The sequence below is a fragment of the Lynx rufus genome, unplaced genomic scaffold (genome assembly GCF_022079265.1).
Source record: "Lynx rufus isolate CCGP_SWC_20201006 ecotype Redwood Valley unplaced genomic scaffold, mLynRuf1.p SCAF_1, whole genome shotgun sequence".
NCBI lineage: Eukaryota > Metazoa > Chordata > Mammalia > Carnivora > Felidae > Lynx > Lynx rufus.
In genome coordinates this window covers 141521226-141544732 of record NW_025814823.1, presented here as the reverse complement: position 1 = coordinate 141544732, position 23507 = coordinate 141521226, and the positions used below count along the sequence as shown (strand labels likewise).

Below are 23507 nucleotides of genomic sequence, written 5' to 3'. Positions count from 1 at the left end.
AACCAGTGGTCTGGGGCTGCTGAGTCAACCTCTGAGATAAGGAGCCCCCTCCACCTACTTCTCCAAGGTTCCTGGCAGTTCTCAATTTCCTGATTCTCTGGCAAGACTGTCAGAAAATGTCTTTTGAATTTGAAGTAATTATAGTCTTAGCCTTGTTTCTATTGCTATTTGAGAAATTCAATCAGATTTTGAATATGCTAGCAGAACTCACAATCTAAAGAAAAATTCCTGGGGGAGGGAGAGTATGGGAGGTGATAAAGTGACCAAGAGTTCCCTGATTTATCAAGCATTTAATGTGTATTTTTATAGAGTCGTTCTGCGTAAGTGAGGGTCATCTTTACGTCCTGCCCTCAACTTTGCAGTGCACAGCCTCAGCTGTCTAAGGTTTCATGCAGCGTAAAATGGAGGAACATGAGCCTGGAGTAGGAATCTCAAAGTGTCTTAGCTCTTCAAAGGAACGTGCTATCCCAACAAAGCCTGAGGTCACCTTTTTGAAAAGGAGGTGAATAAAAGTCTTCAAAAGCATCATTCTTGGACCACATTCTTTACTTTGCTGATGATGAAAGTGAATACCAACATTAGCTTTTGGCAAAATTGAGAAGGAAACCTCCTCTTTCCCCATTTTGGTCCCATTTCTAGCTCCTGCTACCTGTCCTTCTATCACTCTTCTAAGTAGCCAGGGTCTCAAGACTAAGGAAATGATCTAATGTCAGGCCGCTGCGGGTTGATAGGAATTGCGGTGTCTATATAGTACTTCTCGCAGGGGCATCTACATTCTAAGCTTCCGTTTTAACTGTAGCAAAGGAATTACAAGCTTCACTGCAAGTGATGGTGGTTGGGAAGGAGGAGAGATGGAGATCTCTTGCCAGCTGTACATGGGGTGTACGTAGGACTGTCCTATAAATCAGCACCTATTCATGACAGTACAGGTGCTTCTAAGTAAGATTAAGGGACGTGGAACTCCTTCAGAATGATTATGCAAGTCATTAATGTAGGATATCCACATTCACACCTACACAAAACACACACGTATATATGTATGTATATTAGTAGAATGCTGAATGGCTCCTTACTGTCTGGGTTACCATGCACCAATGGCCAAATTGTGATCCTAAAAGGTAACCTCTAGACCTAGTAACCATTTGCTGCAATAACTAAGTCCTGTCCTCTAATTCAGTATCACAACGGGCTCCCAGTGAATACTTGGAGAATAGGTTCATGAATCAGCCAGGCATGTAAGGGAGTCTACAGTGGCATCAATTATTATTTTAGGCCTTTGCAAGAGGGGAGAGCTGGAAGCAAAGGCCATGTCTTTACAACACCAACATGACAAGTTAATTTGATAAATCAAAGAACTATCAGATTGGTTGCAATTTGTATATACATAAATGGTTATTTGCCTTATATGTTTATTAGGATTGAGCTCTTGGACCTCCAATCTAAGCAGGTAACTAGATCATGATACCGAAATGCTACCTTTACTCTTTCCTTTCCAAGGAAGAAGGCAGTGGCGTGCAGGACATCGGCGGCATGGGTGGAGTTATGATAAGCATTGGAAGAGTGGTAGTTGGCCTCAATCACTTGGAGCCAGGCCCGAAGAGTAGTTTCAGAACAGTGTAAAAATTCACAGACTCCAAACCGGGAAAATACCTTTAAGCCCAGGTAAACCAATGGCCTGGAAAACAGGAAAACAGACCCTGATTCATTGTGTTCACTGGTCTAGAAACTGCTTTCTTTGATGACACTGGGGAATAGAGGCATTTTTCTTGTGACGTTTACTCCGCATGAACAAGAGCTTAAAAAACATCCCCTCCCCAAATTAGGACATAGAGCATCTCCTCATCAGTCACTTCTTTACAACTAGGTGCCTCATGGTGGTCAATCCAAATGATTTCTCGATTATCTTAAACTCAGACGGCCTTCAGTGACTCTAGCAACCAAAAAAGATCCCTCTCCATCTCTACTTCCATATAACCTCTGTATTTCCTCTGTGTCGCCTCACAAAGTTACTGAGCCTAGGGACAGTGGTGTCAGTAGAGTCCTACCATTTATAATCATATTACTTAGATTTACAGGTGAGAATCATTCACATGCTATAGACCAGCATCCCTGAAAGAAAGAGCTGTCTCCTACTATAGAAGAGGACTTTCTGACTTACTTCGTCTTCTCCCTGCCTACAGGATGGAACAAAAGTCAAGTCCGTAGTGCTTTCAAATTTATTTTGTAAGGTCTAGCTTCAACAAGTTTAGGGCCAATAGTACTTGGAACTCTCGGCTCACTAGCACAAAGGAACGACCTGGATAAATGTGAAAAGGACACTCAGTATGTCCTCATCCTGGGTCATCACCAGGCTAATCCCACATCTTACCCACTCTGTCTCCATAAAGGAGCTCACTCAGGGGCCACAGTCTCTGCTTGTGCGACATCCCAGCAAGGCATGAAAAGTAGAACCTGTGAAGTTTCTTGTGGCAAGAACTCACGTCTCCCTCAAAGTTTCCAGATGTGAAAGTCTTGAGCGTGGCCATCAATCTTTCCCCACCTGCAGCCAGAGAAGCCACATACCTTTTATGTGTAACAGCTTCCAATTCAAAGATGTTGAACTCCCAACTTTCCTCATTATCGAGTAATTGAGCGATACAAGGGGGGACATCGTTGATGGTTATTGGCATCGCAAGATGACTGTGACTCTGGTGCACATCTGAGCAAACAGACGGGGTTGAGGAGGCTGGTTAATTGTGGAATCTTAAGTGCCCCCAAACATTTGTTAGCATCTTCATGGTTGCTACTAGAAAGAAGTCTTGAACTTCCAAGGGTTAAGATTTTCACTTTAGGGTTCTTCTCTTGAAACTTCCCCCAACAAAAAATAAAAATAAAAAAGTAATTCCATTTAGCTGTCTGTCTGAATGTACACAGAGTTGCAATTCTTATTCTGACAGTGCTCACAGAAGTAATTTTAATTAGGAGACCTGGTTTCAAGTGCAGACTACAGAGATGGTTAACTCCAATGAGACCAACAGCAAGCCACACCAAGGCCCTCCCCAAACAAAACTCACAACACTGGAGAAGGCACAGGCTGGAGACAGGTTATCAGTAACAAGTGCACAGATGACAACTTACTCTTAGTGAACACATACTCGTTTCCTGACAACCTTCTCAAGCCATCCTGGAATAAAGAAAGCTACTATTAGAAGCATACTTTGCATGCGGTTATCATTATTCTCTCATTTCTTCCATTAGCCAAAGATGAGGCTCAAAATGAACAGTATCCAGAAGACAGAGGACACTCCCCCTTCCATAGCTATTAGCCCCAGGAGATGGAGAATTGAGAGTAAAATGGATAGGACTTCATTCAGGTTTCACGCCTGACCTCTGAGCTGCCTTCGTTGCCTTTCTCACACCATCCTTGTCTTCTGGCTTCCTGAAGCCACATTAGTGAACTCACGGAAGGGATCTTGCTTTTGGATGCAGGTTATTTTGAAGAGACCCCACTTACCCTTCTAGGTACTATGTTATTCTTGTGTTCTCAGATTTACATACTGGGGACCCAAAGCCATGGGCCACATTTTGGGGATGATTTAATGTAAAGCTTTAAAAAGGTTGGGCTAATTTTTGATTAGTATCTAAATTATTTTTCCAACTGTATTTTCTGCTTTGCAACGTGAACACTGCAGTTGGCCTTTAGAAGAAAACTTTCTGGATTTGAGATCTTTGGAAGGGCAACTTAAGGGAGTGGAAAGAGTCCTAACGATCTGCCATTTACTAGGCTGGTGATGTCCTTGCATGTCAGTTCCCCTTCCCTCCACTTTCTACCCTTGAGTGCCTAATTATTTAGATCTTGGCTTAAAAATCATTTATAATTGCTTATTTGTCTCCCTAGAAAGTGTGTGCTGAGGTTTAAAGTATTAATGAAGGGCTCCCCTGAAGTCACACCTTGGGACCTTTAGGCCAAAAGCTGAACTTTTAAAACTCTATAAATAGGTAGGTGACAATGGCTACAACCATCCTGCCTCTAAGGTAGGTATCACAGGGCACTCCCCTGCTTCTTCTTTGCCTTTCTTTTTCCTCTTCTCTAAAACTAAATAAAAGTAAGTGGAATCCTACACTAGTTCCTCACAGCAGGACCCGGAGAGGAACCGCAAGATGGCCAAAGGGGGAAGAGGCAGATGACTTGGTTCCAGAAACTGAAGTCCTCCTGATGCGGTGCTGTGGCTGCCCTCCTGACTGACCCTTGCCAGCGTTCTCCAGAGCTGAAGCCTGTGCTGCACTGGGATGGGATGACCAAGGCCAGCCCAGGGAAAGGAAAGGAACAGGAAGTCACTCAAATTACAGGCTCATCGAAGACCTTTTGCAAGAACAGGGAGAATGGACTAGAAAGCCAGTCAACGCTCAGCATTTGGTGACAGGGCTAGACACAAACCTTCAAAGTCAAACTCTCAGATGCTCCTGGAGTCTGTTTCACCCCAAGAATTCTTCGAGCTTCACCCTCTGATAAGAACTACAAATGAGTAATTTGAATCTTCTTCTTTTTCTTCACTTGCTGATAGATGGTGATTACAGCCAAATAGATTACAGCCAAACACTAGAACACACGAGTCCTTAGAAATCAGCTACTCTTGGTGGTGACAAATGGTGGTGGTATTGGTGTGCTGGGAGGGGGTGCTTCCTTCTCGCTCCCCTATGGAGCCAGAACAGCTCTGCTCTGCTTTTATTGGATTATAAAGGGAACTTCTATATAACTTTTTATTTAAAGAGAGGATTCTAGAGCTGAGATTTTGGGAACTAGTGCTATAATCTAAGTACAAATCTTTTCATTACATAAAAAGCCTGTAGTCCAAGGAAACCTACCCATAACCCTCAATCCAATACTGCACCAGGTCAAGGGAGAGAGGTAAAAAAAGGGTCCCGTGGTGCATATTTAGCCTTCAATCAACTGCTTCTTTACTCCTTATTGTAATGAGGATTCTGAAGGACTGTCTCCCATTGCTATAATCAGTTAGCTTCATGGAAAGGTAAATTCAAGAAATATTTGAATTATACCACACATATAATCCAGAAATTTTGACACGGATGCTTCTGATTACACTGATGTTAGCCCCCACAGCGGATGTTTCTGCAACTATATGCAAGTTTATTTATTTTTTTTTTTCAATGTTTATTTATTTTTGGGACAGAGAGAGACAGAGCATGAATGGGGGAGGGGCAGAGAGAGAGGGAGACACAGAATCGGAAACAGGCTCCAGGCTCTGAGCCATCAGCCCAGAGCCTGACGCGGGGCTCGAACTCACGGACCGCGAGATCGTGACCTGGCTGAAGTCGGGCGCTTAACCGACTGCGCCACCCAGGCGCCCCTATATGCAAGTTTAAATGGTACATGTTATATGTGCTCTAAAGGGCATTTAATGTTGTCTCCCTGCATTTCCGGTTTTCCCTCATCACTCACAGTCATCAGGCCTCCAACGAGATCACTGGTGTGAGGATCTTCATCTTTGGTTCCGAGCTGAGGGGAATACAGTTCCGTGGTCCGTAAAATTTCCAAAACTCTATCCAAGGCTTCTGCTACTGTCACGGGGCTGTTTTCTTGGGCTGCATTGATTATATTTATAACCTAAGGAAATAAAGAGAGAAAGAATAAATTTGAGAATATAAGAATTCTAGTTCCCAAAAGTCAAACACATGCTTGCAACCCAAAAGAAATCAGAGAGTGACACATTTTATTGTTGAAAATGAGCAGGGTTTTCACGGAACCATTCCATTCTTACTGCAACATGCCTTTCCTCCCAACCTCTCCGGGTTGTTCTCCCACCTCAGAGACCACACTTTCTTCAGCTCCTTTGCTGATCCTTCTCTAGCTGTCTCCTGCAGGTTGGAGCTCCTCAGAGATGGGTACGGGGCCTTTCACTCCACAGTCCTTCCAGAACCCAGCTATTCCCATGAGTTTGGACACATATGACCTACAATGCCAAGGGCTCTCAAATTTATATCCCTGCCGGAACTCATTTTTGACCTTCAAGTTTGTGTAATTCAATTACCCATGTGACCCATCTATTGGAATATCTTGCTCACATGTCCCAAACTAAATTCAGGATATTGCTCTCTTCTCCCCAAAGCAAGGAAAAAAGTGGACCAAAAAAGTGAGACAAGAGCTCCTTCTCTGGTTTTTACACTAGAGTGAAAAACAAACAAACAAAAACCAAACAACAACAAAACGAAACTTCTATCCGCCTGTGCTCAAACTCAGAACCTGGGTGGCCCCAGCTGACAAACAGCTTTCTCTATCACCCTGATAATGCTATTCATCGTCCAAATTGATTCTATCCCTGAATATTTCTTGATCTATTCATTTCTAACTCCACTGCTTTGACTGTAGTACAGTTACCACCATTTCTTGCCTGGAATTCTGGAAAAGCCCCCTAACTGGCCTCTTCTCTTTCATTCTTGCCATCTCTAGTCCATTCTCTGCATGGCAGCTGGGTGTTCCTTTTAATAAACATACTGGATCATGTCATTCCCCGACTTGAAACTCTTCAGTGGCTTCCACTGCACAGAAACTAAAATACGAACCCCTCCTTACAGCTCCATGTCACCATCTTCTCCCCTCTGCCCTCCAAGCTCTAGTCACCCGAACTTTCTTTCAAGTCTTCAAATACTCCAATCCTCCTTCTCTCACCTCTATGCTTCATCTCTTGCTGTGCCTACTGCCTAGAATTCTCTCCTCCCACCTCGTCTTCTAACAGCCTTGTGTGCTTCAGTTCTTACTTCAAGCATCATTTCCTCTAGAGAGAGACTCTGCCTGATCACCTCACCTAAGGTAAATAGAGCTGTAATCTGATTTTCTCTTAGAACACTATTGTTTTCCCTACTAACAGTCAGTGTAATTTAGGACTACAAATTAATTACGTGTTTATTTAATATCTGCTTCCTCTACCAGACTGTAAACTCTGTGTTATCAGTGACAAGTCATTTATCACGTCTGTCTGTAGAAACGAGCCCAGTGCTGGGCAGCCCTGATTGCAGAGTGGAGGCAGCAGCTGTCACTCACCTTTGTGATGGGAGCTTCGATGGTCATGGAATGGATCCTTGCCATGGATGGATAGCGACGATTTTGGAGGCTTGGTGCTGGGGAGAAGTAAATAAAGTTGTATCTGGTTCTGGTGGCTCAGCTTGGCTAAATATAGCAAAGGAGCCCTTCACAGACTGGGGACCTGATTCTCACCGGACTGCATCCCCAGGGCCCTCCACAAAGCAAAGGATTCACGCATCTTTTAATCCTAAAAGGTTGAGAGGTCAGCCACTACTTGACCAAGTCTAGAAAGTGTGGTTTGGTCTGGAACTATGACGGAAGAAAGGCTTTAAGAGTATTAGTTCCATAAGGGAAATTTCAGAGAAGGTTAATTGGGATCCTGAGGCCCCATCTCAACAGCCTAATATACCCTACTCACTTTACTATAAATCACCAAAGCCCAACTTTGACCGTTCCTAACTTTCAGTTCCCAGCTTCTGGCCATGGGACTGGATAAGGATATATATTTATAGATCACATCTTCTTTATCCATTCATATAACATAAACACTTGGGCTGCTTCCATAATTTGGCTACTCTTTTCAAATTAATGGGTTTTTTTTCCCCTACGGGTAAATACCCAGTAGTGGAATTACTGGATCTTATGGTAATTCTTTGAGGAACCTCCATACTGTCTTCCACAATGGCTCTATCAATCTGCATTCCCACTGACAGTGCACAAGGCTTCTTTTTTCTCCACCTCACCAACGCTTGTTATTTCTTGTATTTTTGATTTTACCCATTCTGACAGGTGGCAAGTGATATCTCATTGTGGTTTTGTTCTGCTTTTCCCTGATGATGAGGACTGTTGAGTATCTTTTCATGTGTATTTCAGCCATCTGTATGTGTTCTTTGGAAAAATGTCTTCATGTCTTCTGCCTATTTTCAATCTGATTGTTTTTGTTGTTGAGTTGCGTAAATTCTTTATATATTTTGGATACAACCCTTTATTGGCTATGTGCATTTGCAAATATATTTTCCCATTCACTTGTTTTTTAGTTTTCTTGAGTATTTTTTACTTTGTGAAAGCTTTTTATGTTGGTGTAGTCCCAATAGTTTATTTTTGTTTCCCTTGTCTCAGGAGACATATCTAGAAAAATGTTGCTATAGCCAATGTCAGAGAAATTACTGCCTCTGCTCTCTTCCAGGATTTTTATGGCTTCACGTCTCACATTTAGGTGTTTAATGCATTTTGAATTTATTTGTGTGAATGGTGTAAGAAAGTGGTCCAGTTTCATTCTTTTGCAGGCAGCTTTCCAGTTCCCTCAACACTATTCGTTGAAGAGATTATGCTTCCCCATTGCATATTCTTCCCTCCTTTGTCAAAGATTAACGGGCCATATAATTGTGGGTTTATTCCTGGTCTCTATTCTCTACCACTGATCCATGTATCTATTTTGTGCCATTACTATACTATCTTGATTACTACAGCTTTGTATTATATCCTGAAATCTGGGATTGTGATATTTCTACTTTTTTCTTTTTCAAGACTGCTTTGGCCATTCGGGGTCTTTTGTAGTTCCGTACAAACTTTAGGATAATTAAGTCTAGTTCTGTGAAAAATGTGGCTGGTATTGACAGGGATTGTATTAAATCTGTATATTACTTTGGGTAGTATAGACATTTTAACAGTATTTGTTCTCCCAATCCATGAGCATGGAATATCTTTCCATTCATTTGTGTCATCTTTAATTTCTTTCATCAGTGTTTTAGTTTCCGAGTACAAATCTTTCACCTCCTTGGTTAAGTTCATTCTAGGTACTTTGTATTTTTGTTGCAATTGTAAATGGAATTGTTTTCCTAATTTCTCTTTCTGCTATTACATTAGTAGTGTAGAGAAATGCAAAAGATTCACGTACATTGATTTTGTATCTTGTGATTTTAAAGAATTCATTTATCAGTTCTAGTAGTTTTGGGGTGGAGTCTTTGGGATTTTTTATATATAGTATCATGCCATCTGCAAATAGTAAGTTTTATTCTTCCTTACCAATTTGGATACCTTTTATTCCTTTTTCTTGTTTTATTGCTGTGGCTACTACTTCCAGTACTGTGTTGAATCAAAGTGATGAGAGTGAACATCCTTGTCTCATTCCTGATTTTGGAGAAAAAACTCTTAATTTTTTTGCATTGAGTATGATGTTACCTGTGGGGTTTTTATATGGGCTTTATTATGTTATGTTCCCTCTAAACTTTGTTGAGGGTTAGCATAAATGGAGTTTATGCTTTGTCAAATGCGTTTTCTACATCTATCAAAATGATATGATTTTTATCCTTTCTCTTCTTGATGTATCACATTGACTGACTTGCAAATTCTGAACCTCCCTTGTATCCCAGTAATAAGTCTCACATGATCGTGGTCAATGGTTTTTTAATGTATTGTTAGATTCAGTTTATTAACAATTTGTTGTGGATTTTTGCATTTAAGTTCATTAGACACATAGGCCTGTAGTTCCCTTTTTTTGTAGTACCTGTGTATGATTTTTTAAAATATTATTTAAAATTTACATCCAAATTGGTTAGCATATAGTGCAACAATGATTTCAGGAGTAGATTCCTAGTGTCTCTTACCCATTTAGCCCATCCCCCCTCCCACAGCCCCTCCAGTAACCCTCAGTTGGTTGTATTTCCCTGATGATGAGTGATGTTGAGCATTTTTTCATGTGTCGGTTGGCCATCTGGATGTCTTCTTTGGAGAAGTGTCTATTCATGTCTTTTGCCCATTTCTTCACTGGATTATTTGTTTTTTGGGTGTTGAGTTTGATAAGTTCTTTATAGATTTTGGATACTGACCTTTTATCTGATATGTCGTTTGCAAATATCTTCTCCCATTCTGTCGGTTGCCTTTTAGTTTTGCTGATTGTTTCCTTCACTGTGCAGAAGCTTTTTATTTTGATGAGGTCCCAATAGTTCATTTTTGCTTTTGTTTCTGTTGCCTCCAGAGACGTGTTGAATAAGAAGTTGCTGTGGCCAAGATCAGAGAGGTTTTTGCCTGTTTTCTCCTCGAGGACTTTGATGGCTTCCTGTCTTACATTGGGGTCTTTCATCCATTTTGAGTTTATTTTTGTGTTTGGTGAAAGAAAGTGGTCCAGGTTCATTCTTTTGCATGTCGCTGTCCAGTTTTCCGAGCACCACTTGCTGAAGAGACCATCTTTATTCCATTGGATATTCTTTCCTGCTTTGTCAAAGGTGAGTTGGCCACACGTTTGTGGGTCCATTTCGGGGTTCTCTATTCTGTTCCATGGATCCGAGTGTCTGTTCTTGTACCAATATCATACTGTCTTGATGATTACAGCTTTGTAGTACAGCTTGAAGTCTGGGATTGTGACGCCCCCTGCTTTTTCTTTTTCAAGATTGCTTTGGCTATTTGGGTTTTTTTCTGGTTCCATACCAATTTTAGGATTGTTTGTTCTAGCTCTGTGAAGAATGCTGGTGTTATTTTGATAGGCATTGCACTGAATATGTAGATTGCTTTGGGAAGTATCGACATTTTAACAATATTTGTTCTTCCTATCCAGGAGCATGGAATCTTTTTTCCATTTTTTTGTATCTTCTTCAATTTCTTTCATAAGCTTTCTATAGTTTTCAGTGTATACATTTTTCACCTCTTTGGTTAGATTTATTCTTATTTTATGTTTTTTTTGTGCGACTGTAAATGGGATCGATTCCTTGATTTATCTGTCACTTCATTGTAGGTGTATAGGAATGCAACCGATTTCTGTGCAATGATTTTATATCCTGCAACTTTGTTGAATTCATGAATCAATTCTAGCAGTTTTTTGGTGGAATCTTTTGGGTTTTCCATATAGAGTATCATGTCATCTGCGAAGAGTCAAAGTTTGACCTCCTCCTGGCCAATTTGGATGCCTTTTACTTCTTTGTGTTGTATGTATATGATTTTGATATCGGGGTAATGCTGACCTCATAGAATGAATCTGGAAGCTTTCCTTCCTCTTTGATTTTTTTGGAATAGTTTGAGAAGAAAAGGTATTAATTCGTCTTTAAATGTTTGGTAGAATTTGCCTGTGAAGCTGTCTGGTCTTGGACGTTTGGTGGGAGTTTTTGATTACTGATTCAATTTCCTTGCTGGTAACTGGCCTGTTCAAATTTTCTATGTCCTTCTGATTTGGTTTTGGAAGGTTCTGTGTTTCTAGAAATTCATTTCTTCTAGGCTGTCCAGTTTGGCGGCATATAATTTTGAGTCTATTCCTATTGTATTTCTCTGGTGTTGGTTGTTATTTCTCCTCTTTCATTTCTGATTCTGAGTCTTTCTTTTTTTTTAATTTTATGAGTCTGCCTAGAGGTTTGCCAGTTTTGTTGATCTACTCAAAGAGCCATCTCCCAGTATCATTGATTTTGTTTTGTTTTCATTTCATTTATTTCTGCTCTATTATTTCCTTCCTTCTACTGGTTTTGGGTTTGATTTGTTCTTTTTTCTAGCTCTTCAGGTGTAAAGTTAGGCTGTTAGAGATTTTTGTTTGTTTGTTGAGGTAGGCCTGTATTACTATAACTTCCTTTTTTTTTTTAATTTTTTTTCAATTTTTTTTTAACATTTATTTTTGAGACAGAGAGAGAAAGAGCATGAACAGGGGAGGGTCAGAGAAAGAGGGAGACACGGAATCTGAAACAGGCTCCAGGCTCTGAGCTGTCAGCACAGAGCCCGACAAGGGGCTTGAACCCATGGACCATGAGATCATGACCTGAGCCAAAGTCGGACGCTTAACCGACTGAGCCACCCAGGCGCCCCATAATTTCCTTCTTAAAACTGCTTTTGGTGTACCCTAAAGATTTTGGACTATTGTGTTTTCACTTTCATTTGCCCCCATGCATTTTTTTACTTACTCTTCAATTTCTTAATGGACCTATTCATTGTTTAGTAGCATGTTATTTAACCTTCTGTATTTGTGTTCTTTCCAGCTTTTTTCATGTGGTTCATTTCCAGTTTCATGGTGTTGTGGTTGGAAAAGATGCATAGTATGACTCTGATCTTCTTGAATCTGTTGAGATTTGTTTCGTGGCTTAATTTATGATCTATTCTGGAGATGATCCATCTACACTTGAAAAGAATGTGTATTCTGCTAGTTTTGGATGGAATGTTCTGAATACATCTCTAGATTAATCTGGTCCAGTGTGTCATCCAAAGCCATTGTTTCCTTGTAGATTTTCTGTTTGGATGACCTGTCCACTGATGTAAGTGGCATGTTACAGTCCCCTATTATTGTATTACTATTGTTTAGTTCCTTTAGGTTTGTTATTAACTGCTTTATTTGGGTGTTCCCATGTTGGATGCATAAATATTTACAATTTACTATCCATCTTGGTGTCAACCTCCTCGGGTTGATTTTGTTAGGTGCTCTCTGTGCCTCTTGAACCTGGATTTCTGTTCCCTGACCCTACTTCAGGAAGTCTTCAGCTATTATTGTTTCAGAATCATTTTCTGCTTCCTTCTCTCTCTTCTCTTTCTGGGATCCCTATAATGTGAATGTTATTGTTCTTGATAATTCCCCAAGTCTTATTTTCATTTTTAATTATTATTTTTCTCTCCTATTCAGCTTGATTGCTTTCCATTACTCTGTTCTCCAAATCTCTGGTTCTTCTGCTTCCTCTAGTCTACTATTTATTCCACCTTGTGTATTTTGAATTCCAGTTACTGAGTTCCTCATCTGCAGTTTTATGGTTTCTTTTTGTTAAGAGTCTCACTGAGATCTTCCACTCTTGTCTCAAGTCCAGTGGATATCTTTATGATCATTACTGTAAATTCCCTATCAGTAATATTTCTTTTCTCTGTTTTGCTTAACTCTGGTGCTGTGATTTTATCCTGTTCTTTCATTTGGGACATATTTCCCTGTCTCTCATCTTGTCTAACTCTCTGTTTCTGTGTGTTATGGAAGTCACCTACAACTCCTGCTCTTGAAAGTAGTAGTCTTGTGAAGAAGAGGTCCTGTAGTGCCCTGCAGTGCACTGTCCTCTGTTCACCAGAACCTGGCACTTGAGGAATGTCTCCTATTTGTTGTGTGCCCCCTGCTGTTATGATTGAACTGCTTTTTCCTTTGGCCCAGTCGACTGCAATGGCTCTCTTTTCCTGTTGTGGTCAGGGTTTGTTTGGTCCCTGTGTTGTTAGTAGGCCAGTCTGGGACCACCTCGGGTTTGGGTCAGTCCATGCATTTTCCAGAGAAGCAGTATCAGTGAATTTCAGGGCACTTTCCCTGTGTTGTCCCTTGTGAAGCTTTTGTTGGCAGGCAAGGCCTGCAGTCGGACCAGATCTCTGCCCCTAGCAATGTGCCTGGCTGTACTTGGACTGGTGGGTGTGGTTATCTTCACCTCTACCCAGGGCAGGAGTCACTCTGGAGGGTGCTGGTCCTACTGGGGCTGCTCGCACATGCCATACTTGTGGCACTGCTTTGGATGTGCTCTGGCCAAGGGTCTATTGGGAGGGAGCAGGTCCAGAGGAAAGCATGAGGGTGGGTCACACTGTGTTAGCAGGGTTTGTGTGGGTCTGCTGTGTGAAGAGACCTAGAGGCGGAGCCTGGCTGGAGAGGGTGAGTTTGCAAGAAAACTCAAGCATGGGATGCACTATTAACCAGTTAGGTATTGAGTGTGAGCACTGAGGTGGTTCCAGCAGGTATCCATGTATCTAGGCTGTGGGGGTGGGAGAGGAAAATGGTGGCTTTCCAGCTCTTTTGTTTCTGGAGAAGTCTTCCAATGGTCAATCCCTGCCCCTCTAGCACACTCTCTGAGGTTACTAAACAATCCTCCCTCCAGTATACTCCAGGCATTATTCAAGATGTCATTTCTATGCTGTATTTCTGAGGGGCTGTCTGTTGTGCTATTTCTATAAGGGCAGAGATTCCGTTTCCTCTCATCCTTCCAGCTCTCTCAGAGCCAACTGATTTTTAAAGTTCAGATGTTAAGCCTGCTAATTCTAAGAGTTCATGAAATTTCCCCCCTCTCGCTTTCAAAGCCAAATGTTATGGGGATTCCCTGTGCCTGGGGTGCCTGGCACGAGGCTCTATTTCTCTCCTCTCTCCAAGTCTGCCATCCCTCCTTCCCATGGGTCTGTTAGCTCCCAAACATGTTTCTATTCTTTCTAGTCTCCGCTCTGTGGCCTCTTCTCTACATTTAGCTGTGAAGTTTGTTTTGCCAGTCTTCATGTTATTTTCTGAGTTATTTATACTGATGTGGATTTTATCTAGCTGTATCCATGGGATAAGGTAAGGTTCCTGCTACTCAGCCATCTTCTCCATTGTTTTTTGTTTGTTTGTTTGTTTTGAACAGGTAATGCTTACATGTAGGTAAAAATTCCAAAGGGAGAAACTACCCTAAAAGCCCTGTTATATTTAAGTGATGAATCACTATATTTTACTCCTGAAATCATCATCACTATACGTTAACTAACTGGGATTTAAATAAAATATAAAAATTTTAAAAAATAATTATAAACCTAAAAATAAATAAAACAGTAAGAGCTCTGATCCCATCAGCTCATCCTACCATTGCCTGTGAGGCAGGAAGGAGGGATAAAATCCTCACGTTACAAATGGGATAACTTAATCTAGCCAATATCAAGAAAGCTTACCTGCTGCTCAGCCATCATTACAGCCTTCTTCTGTACTTTGCAACCTCTACTTCTCCATGTTCTGGAGAGATGATGGTCCCATGTCAAACTTTACACTGAAAACTGAGCTAATCTAGTTCAAATTCTCTCATCCATTATCCTGTCCATCTAAAATGTTCTATTTACATCTGAAAATATTTCAGTTAATCTTGTTTTACATTTTTGGCCCCTATCCTTTGCCTGCCCTATGATTTATCCTCTTTCCTCTATGAATTATTCATCTTGTCTCTAAAGTCTTCAGTCCTTCCTAGTTTATCCACTTCCCTCATAATCAGGTTTCCCATTGTGACCCATAGGATTGAAAAGTCCTTCACTTGCCCTTCCAGTTTATTCCCTTAAGTTACCATCCTACTTCTCTCCTTTCTATCACAGTCACTCACCACCCCTCCTCATGCCCCTAGAATGGATGAGTGAAATCCACTAATCTGTTCTCGGTGCTTAAGCTCACTGATCTCTGCAGCATATAATACTGCTGGCCATCTCCCTTCTCTTGCTACCCTCTTGTTCGTGGCTCACCCCCAGTTCTCTTGTGCTCTTCCTTGGCCCTATTTCTCCTGCCTCTCCTCTAACTGAAAGAATGCCTTCAAATCTAGAACCTAGACCTTCTTTTCTTTTCTCTTCTCTCTCTCTTCCCCTGCCCCCACCTCCCTCTCTCCCTCCCCCACCTCTCTCTCTCTCTCTCTCTCTCTCACACACACACACACACACACACACCCCTTACAGATGTTCCTCTGCTCAAAGCATCATCTATCACCCCTAGGACTCCCAAATCCACACCTCTAGCCCGCAGTACTAGTCTTGTATTTTAGCTTCCTTGGCATCTTCATTAAAATAAAAATAATCATTTTCTCCTCAACCCCCCACATGGCCATACAATGGAGACTCCTATTTCTGAAAATATTACTCATATTTTCCCAGGTACCTAGGAATGAAATTCCAAAGTCATCTTGGACTTTCCCCCCTCCCTGCAAATCCAAATGATTCCTCTTTAAGGCGTGCTTGAACTCAAATAATGTTTTGGTTAAATTATGCTTAGCAGAGCAGAACTGTTGTGCTAAATTATGTCCCACAGTATTTCTATGACATTTTATTAAGGGTAAGGGTGTGTAACAGGTACACTGAAAACTGGGAAGTGTTGAAGTTGGGAAGCCAGGACTCTGCAGTTCCTTTTCTCCCACTCCCACTTAAGAATGATCTAGCTATTATATTAAAAAAATGACCTAGCTATTAAAACTCTGAGCTGCTCTGGTGGTTATATGGCTCAACACAATTTAGGCCATCATGGAACAAGTGTGGAGTCATTTCAAAGAGAAGACACTATAAAAAGCAAAAAAGTAAGAAGTGCTAAAAATTTTTCAGTTTATGGAGTAAAAAAGCAAGCTGCATTAAAACTCCGCTACTTGGGGTTTTGTTTATATGCTGACAAATTATTGAGTATATTCCTCTGTCATCTTCTATACTTTAAAAAGGCCAAGAAATCTGAAAAACTTCTTACCATCACTGCCTCGAGATGATATCGATTTCACATCAATGGACTCTTTCCTCCTGTTCTTGTATCTAAATGAATGAGACTCTAAGGATTTCAAGTTAATAATGGAAGGTGAGTTTTCAGCTTATTTACAGGTGAAGTTTAGACACATTTCCCCTCCCCAATGAAAACAAGGTTCCTTTTTAAGCACTATAAAATACTTTCAAGAAACAGCAAACCACTTTCTCTTCAACTCATCAACAACACAGAATTATCAATCATATTAATTGCAAAATGATACTCTTTTCTTACGGCCGTTATGTAATGGTAATAGGCTTTTTATCAAGAGTTCTTTAGTTCCATTAATAAAATATCTTTTTTAAAAATAAGTATTAAAACTTGGGTGAAATTTGGGGGGGGTCATTTCAACCTGAAGGACAGTAAATGTAACTGGGTCAGGAAGGCTGTTACAGAGATATTTGCAGAAGTAAAATACCAGTGAAATACAAAGAAACTTGAATTTATTTGAGAAACTACTATGGACTAATTTTAGGCCCCTCTGAAAGGTCAGCCCACCAGATGGTCTTCTAGGTTCTCCTTAGGATGTGATTTCATCAAATGAGGCATAGTGAAAATCCCAGGAAGGAAGGGAAGAAAAGGCAGGTTTATAATCCCAACTATTTCCACAACTCACTTTTGTCCCTACTTTCTAAGGGGAATAAAGCACTTCAATTCTGCACAAGTCTTTGCTGACTTTAACACTCAAAATGTGCTGTCACATTAATGAAATATTGAAGCATGGAGTGAGGACAAAGAGATAAAAATGTCAGGGCAGCAGAATTACCTTCAGAAACATGCATTTTCAGGGCATTGGCTTCTTGTGGGAGTAACCCAGTAGCAAGGAGAGAAACTTAATCGTAACACAGAATTGTTCCCCACTGTGCCAAGACAGGAGGCACACACGCAGGTTCCAGCAGGAAGAATACATTTCTTATACATCAGTAAGTATTCATATTCCAAGAAAGAAGAAAAAGATGCAACAAAGCTCTTTGAAGAAGTGTCTATTAATGGTGGGCCTGGGGGCTCAGTCAGTTCTAGATGTCCAACTCTTGATTTCGGCTCAGGTCATGATCTTGCAGTTCATGAGTGTGAGCCCCACATCAGGCTCTGCACTGACAGTGTGGAGCCTGCTTGGGATTCTGTCTCTCTAACCTTTCCTCCTGCTCCTCCTCCACTCTCAATCTCTGTCTCAAAATAAATAAATAATACGAAAAAAAAAAGGTCTATTAACACCAAAAAAGGCACAAGAGAGAACAGTAGATAAGATAACCAGTTCCAGAGTAACTTGCCAAAATTCAAGTCTCCAGAATGCCATCATCTACTAGCTGTATAACCCTGGCAGTGTTAACTTCTCTGTATTTCAACATCTACATCTATGAAGTGGGGATGGTTACAGCATCTCATTCTTAAGTTGCTGTGTGACATAAATGAGTTAATCCATGCAAAGCACTTAACACAGTGCCTGCTACACAGGAAGTATGTAGTTTGTACTGGCTTGTGGTATTAATTACATCTGGTCATTTGCAAATATACCTTCTTTCTAGGCATACGTGGGATCAGGTTATAATATTGTTCTCTTGTCTGTTTTCACTTTTTTTCTGGATCAGCTTTTTAACTATTTTAGAGTCCTAAAAATTCTGATTCAATTAAAAAAGTTAAATCATCAACTAAACTTGAATTATATTTATACAGCTAAAGACAAAAGCAGATTATGAAGTTGATCTAAACACCTTAACCATACAGCCTTGTCTTGTGGATTCTGCCTTAATAATTTTCCTGGCCGTGGATAGGAGTTTCAGTATTTGTAAAGACACCTATAAGTAGTGGTACTTTAAATGACATTGTTAGGATCATATGGCATCTTTCAAACCCTGAAAAACTAACAGTGGTGACTCACAAAACATTCCTTTTTAGCCTCTTCAGGGACTTAATAATCATATACATTCCTAGCCTTTACCACATAATAAATTAAATCTAACTGAATAAAGATTTAAGATTAAATTCAAGACTGGGGTGCCTGGGTGCCTCAGTGGGGTTGAGCGTCCAACTTCGGCTCAGGTCAAGATCTCATGGTTCATGAGTTCGAGCCCTACGTTGGGCTCAGTGCTGAGGGCTCAGAGCCTGGAGCCTGCTTTGGATTCTGTGTCTCCTCTCTTTGCCCCTCTGCTGCTCATGCTGTCTCTCTCAAAAAATAAACACTAAAAAATTTTTTTAAAAAGATTAAATTCCAAATTAAAAAAACCTCATTCCGGGGGCGCCTGGGTGGCACAGTCGGTTAAGCGTCCGACTTCAGCCAGGTCACGATCTCACGGTCTGTGAGTTCGAGCCCCGTGTCAGGCTCTGGGCTGATGGCTCAGAGCCTGGAGCCTGTTTCTGATTCTGTGTCTCCCTCTCTCTCTGCCCCTCCCCCGTTCATGCTCTGTCTCTGTCTGTCCCAAAAATAAATAAAAACGTTGAAAAAAAAAAAAAAAACCTCATTCCTGAAAATGTAGTTTCTAAATAAAACCAAAGTAGGGAAGTTAGTCTCATGACTGTGACCATGCCTGGCTAGCTGAATACTAAATCATTCACTAGAAATTACTCCAAGATATATAATTCTTGTTCTTCCTGATATTATCTCAGCTGAAATTAAGAGAATGTAGCAACAGAAATTACTAAAAGTTTGGAGAAATTATTCTTCAATAAAGGCCATTTAAGTCGAATAATTCATTATTCATTCTCCCAAGAGATGCTTTGGAATGAATTTACAGACCAAAGAAAACAAAGATAAAGGAAATTTAAATATCTTTATTCAATGGCAAAAGGGGATATAGTGTCAATAATTAAAAAAAAATAGCGAACATTTACTGAGCACCTACTCTGCACCAGACATTGTGCTTCAATATTTACTTTAAATGTAAATTATCTTATGTGATCATTATAACAATTCTGAAAGTACATAGTACAATCATTTTACCAGTGAGAAAACTTAAACTTGGAGAGATTATGTAGGTAGCTCCAAGTCAAAGAGCAGGTCAAACAGTGGAACCTATGTTTTGTAAGATGGGATAGTTCCAATTTATCAATGTTTTGGGAGCATTTGTTGACCCTAATATGTGCAAGGCAATGCTGGACACAGTAAAGGATATGAAAATGCTTGCAACATTTTTTGGCGCCTAATAAGTTAATTAAAATAATACTCTTACAAGAGATAAACATAAAGAGAGAGAGGCAGAGACAGAGACATGGAGGGAGGGAGGGAGGGAGAGAGGGAGGGAGGGAGGGGCAAGGGCAGAGGAAGGAAAAGGGTAGAGGAAGGGAAGGAGGATATCCAAGAGTTAAATGGCAGGTACAGTCACATATTATATACACTTTCTCCTTTATTTTTCATAACAATGAGATGCACATTGTTAATTCATTTTACAAGTGAAGAAACTAAAGCTCAGAAAGATGAAATTGAGTCTGAGTATGTTAAAATATGGTCCATCCTAGAGTCAAGGAGAGGGACTAAATAGGTAGCCCAGGGTCTAACTTTATGCACTAATGGTTGGGAAAACCACTAACAGAGGAAAGAATATCGTGTGTGTGTACACGAATAAAAATTTTAAATTTCTGATAGACTGAATTTTGCCTCTAATGATCAGAGAAATCCAGACCTTTCAAATATAGAAGTCATCTAGTCATTTCCTCATTTGAGGGTTGAGGAATCCAAGGGTCAGACAGAGTACTGCCCAAGGTATAAAGCAAGGGAGTGGGGACTGAAATGGGACCTCAGTGCTCTGGACTTCCATGACAGGCCAACCCACATTTTCTAATTAGACAGACACCAACAGCTACGAAGAACGGGTAGCCTGACCAGGGTGTAACAACAGTGTCTCTCTCCTGGACTTCTGGCCACTCTCTTTTTAAGGTGTATCTGCTCTATATGGTCTCCAGCCAGTAAAATAAAACCAGCATGATAAAGGCATTCAGTAGAAAAGGTTGCCATGAATGAAGATTCCAAACTTTTGAAGGGATTCTGCTTTTATGTTGGCTCTCCAGCCTTCCAATATCCACACTCAGATTTTAGTAATCCACATTCTGGGGTGGTGAGTGTCAATCTACACTTCTTCAGAGTAATTTACAGACTTGAACCCACAAATGCCAGTGGAGTGAAATTGAAGTATTCTCACCTGTCTGAGAATTGTCTCCTGAATCACGATGAACCTTGTGAATCTAAAGTTGTTCAAAAAGTTTGGTAAAACAAGAGAAAGAAATTTTAAATATGGTATTAGCTACATTTCCAGCCAAACAATTTAATCAAAAAGCTCTGAGGACTCAAGAAATCAAGAAGTTACACAGATAATATAAACAGATGAAAGATGTACATCAAGTGATAATACTATAAATGCTCAATTACATTCAGACACTTATAGAATGGCTGAACCTGAGAGCAAGGAGACACCCAAGGGATGCACTTCTTACCCAGGACATCTACACCTCCACTCAGCTGTTCCCATTTTGACCATTTGCAGAAATGCATAAAGACAAAAAGCCGTAACAAAAAAACTTTTTATAAAGCTAACATAATCTATTTAAATTTCAGATGGGTTATAAAATTTTTCTGTAGTATAAAAATAATCGGAATTTAAGCCCAGGATTTCTAAAAAAAAATCCTAAAAGTCTCCTCCAATGCTCCTCAATTATGGACAGAGTCATTTTACAAAATGTATATTCACAACAAGATCTGAACTTTGGATGCAGCTTAACACCTAGTTCCTTCTCATTATCAGATTTTTTGTGTGTGCTAATGATTTTATGCTAATGCTCACTAAATATCCATCAAATGATGAATGAAGTCATTAACACTAGAAAACAATATACACGCTTAGGGATGTTGCAATTTTTCTGTTTATAAGTGAGACACTGTTACCAAGTTGCATTTAGCTGTATCACGCTTAAAATCATGCTCCTTTCCTGCTAACTCCACCTCCTTCCAGTTCGTTTGGACAACCAAGCCTTTGCAGCCACTCAATGAATGGGATAAGTTAACTTGAAAAACAAGACAGGTGAGTGTGTGGTACTATGAAGGAAGATTAGTATGGTTTAGCAACATCAGCTGTAATAAATAGCCACAAGTTGCCTATATATCAGATAACGGGTACAACGTTCCAGCTTGACTGAACCATTGAAAAATAATCATGTAAAACTGACGTGTTAAAAATGTCAAAACTGACATGTCAAAATGTGACTGAGGGCTGTGACACACAGCAGGTCATAAAAATGGGATCCATAATTATGGGACCTTGTTATTTCTTCTGTGAATGGCTGCTTTATATATTTTCTTTACAGATGAAGACCATTTGTTACAAAGCTACTGAGTACAGTGTGAATTTCTGATACTCTACCAAATGAATACAACTTTTGCCTTGCAAACTGTTTTCTCAATCAACTTTAGCTCAAAAGAAAGTTATCTTTAAATACTTAGCTTTTCTCTCTGAATCACAATACATCTCTCCCGTAGGAACAAAGTCCTATGACTTCCCTGATTACCTAAAAAGGCCATTGGCTCGTCTATTGGTGACCCCCACAGGCGAGATGACTGAACTGTGGACCTCCTACAAGGTCAACGTGGCCTTTGTGTTCTGTCTAGATGAAGCCAGATGAAGCCCAAGGTCTAGTATATACATAGCCCAACTCTGCCTTTAGTATGGAAGTGCCTTGGTCCCAGATGGGAGAAGAGGCAACAGGGAGGAGAGATGAGAGGTACCAGGTCCATCTTCTGAGGTAGCTTCCTTTCTTTCTCCACACAGGATGTGGCATTTGGCACTTTTGGAGCTGAACTCACTGCACCCCCTCCACAACTGCTGCCCCTGAAATGGTTCATCTAACTCTGCTGGATTCTCTTCTAGGGACAGTAACACAGACTGGACATACCCTTCGATGTCACTTGCTCTACAAGCAGAGGATGTGCAGGGCAAGGTTAGCACCTGCCACCCAGGATCCTATTCCAGGACTCATTTCATGATCCACTGCAGCAGGTGCGGTGCCTAAGGACCTTTGCTGCTTACTCTCCAGCTGTGCTAAGTTTTTTCAGAGCTTCCACACTCGGGGTATCTACATTACTCTTCTGAATAATGTCCTTCCCCACAACCCTTTTACAACTAAAGATTCACCTGGATGAAAAAATCTTTAAGAATTTGAATTTTTTTCTTGGAGGTCTAAACCCCCCAGTCACTTATGACTTGGCATGAATGACTCCACTAAAATTATTTTCTCATAATTCTTGGTCATGCTCACTGAGGAAGTAAACAGAGAATGAGCATTTCCATAGTTTGTTGTTCTCTGGTAGGCAGCCAAGCAGGGAACATGGGCCTGAGGACTGTAGGGCAGGAAGAGAGATAAGTCAACTATGCCCATGCATGACAACAGCACCCTTGTCACCATTAAGAATCTTGATGGTTTGGGGCACCTGGGTGGCTCAACTGGTTAAGCATTCAACTCCTGATTTCAGCTCAGGTCATGATCTCACGGTTTGTGGGTTCAGGTCCCATGTTGGGCTCTGCACTCACGGCATGGAGCCTGCTTGGGATTCTCCCTCTCTCTGCCCCTCCCCTGCATACACTCTCTCTCTCAAAATAAATAAATAAAAATTAAAAAAAAGAATATTGGTGTTTCATGGGAAGAGGTCAAAATAACAACATTAAAAAGAATTTGAAAGAAGGTGATTTCCAACCCTAATGATGACTTTATGAATTCAATACTGTGGATGGTGTAGACATAGCAAGAGAATTAAAATGAGAAGTAGAGCCTGAACCAGGGTGATCTCTGTGTGGAGAGCCCTGAGACCCCATGGCCTGCACCCACTTCAGCTTCAGGTGTCCTGCCAGGGCATCCCCTGTGCAGAAAGTTTCAGGAACGCCTCAGAATATGCACACATCAGCTCTACTCAGCCAATGACACCAGGCACACACAGTCTACACAGGGGATGACAATACACAACATTCCTTCTAGGTTAGAAGAGTAGCTGTTATACCTAATTCACAAAAACAAACATAGAAAGTCAAGCAAAGTAAGGAGACAACAGTGAAGGAACTTAGTGAGAGCTTCAACAAAGAGAAATATAAAAAAGGACCAATCAGAGTTTCAGAATAAAATAACTGAGATGAAAAATACACTAGAGGAAATCAACGGTAGATCAGAGGATACAGAAGGTATCAGTCATCAGGAAGGCAGAGTAATGGAAAACACCCAAACTGTACAACAAAAGGAAAGAAGAATTTTTTAAAAATGCGGATAGGTTAAGGGATCTCTTTGACCATGTCAAGAAAACAAACATTAGTATTACAG

General features: G+C 40.6%; 1 protein-coding gene across 10 annotated transcripts in view; it reads right to left on the bottom strand.

Moving 5' to 3' along the window:
• Window positions 1–23507, bottom strand: part of PDE8B (phosphodiesterase 8B) — a 239647-nt gene that overhangs the window by 11590 nt on the left and 204550 nt on the right. For 9 of the 10 annotated variants that reach the window (XM_047088244.1, XM_047088253.1, XM_047088267.1 and 6 more), the window contains 7 exons: window positions 20351–20393; window positions 16167–16244; window positions 7040–7116; window positions 5441–5605; window positions 3118–3163; window positions 2563–2698; window positions 1477–1675 (listed from right to left, as the gene is read on the bottom strand). In XM_047088244.1, coding sequence (XP_046944200.1) covers window positions 1477–1675; window positions 2563–2698; window positions 3118–3163; window positions 5441–5605; window positions 7040–7116; window positions 16167–16244; window positions 20351–20393 — 744 coding nt within the window. The remainder of the gene's footprint in view (window positions 1–1476; window positions 1676–2562; window positions 2699–3117; window positions 3164–5440; window positions 5606–7039; window positions 7117–16166; window positions 16245–20350; window positions 20394–23507) is intronic. The other variant, XM_047088302.1, reaches the window with a different exon arrangement.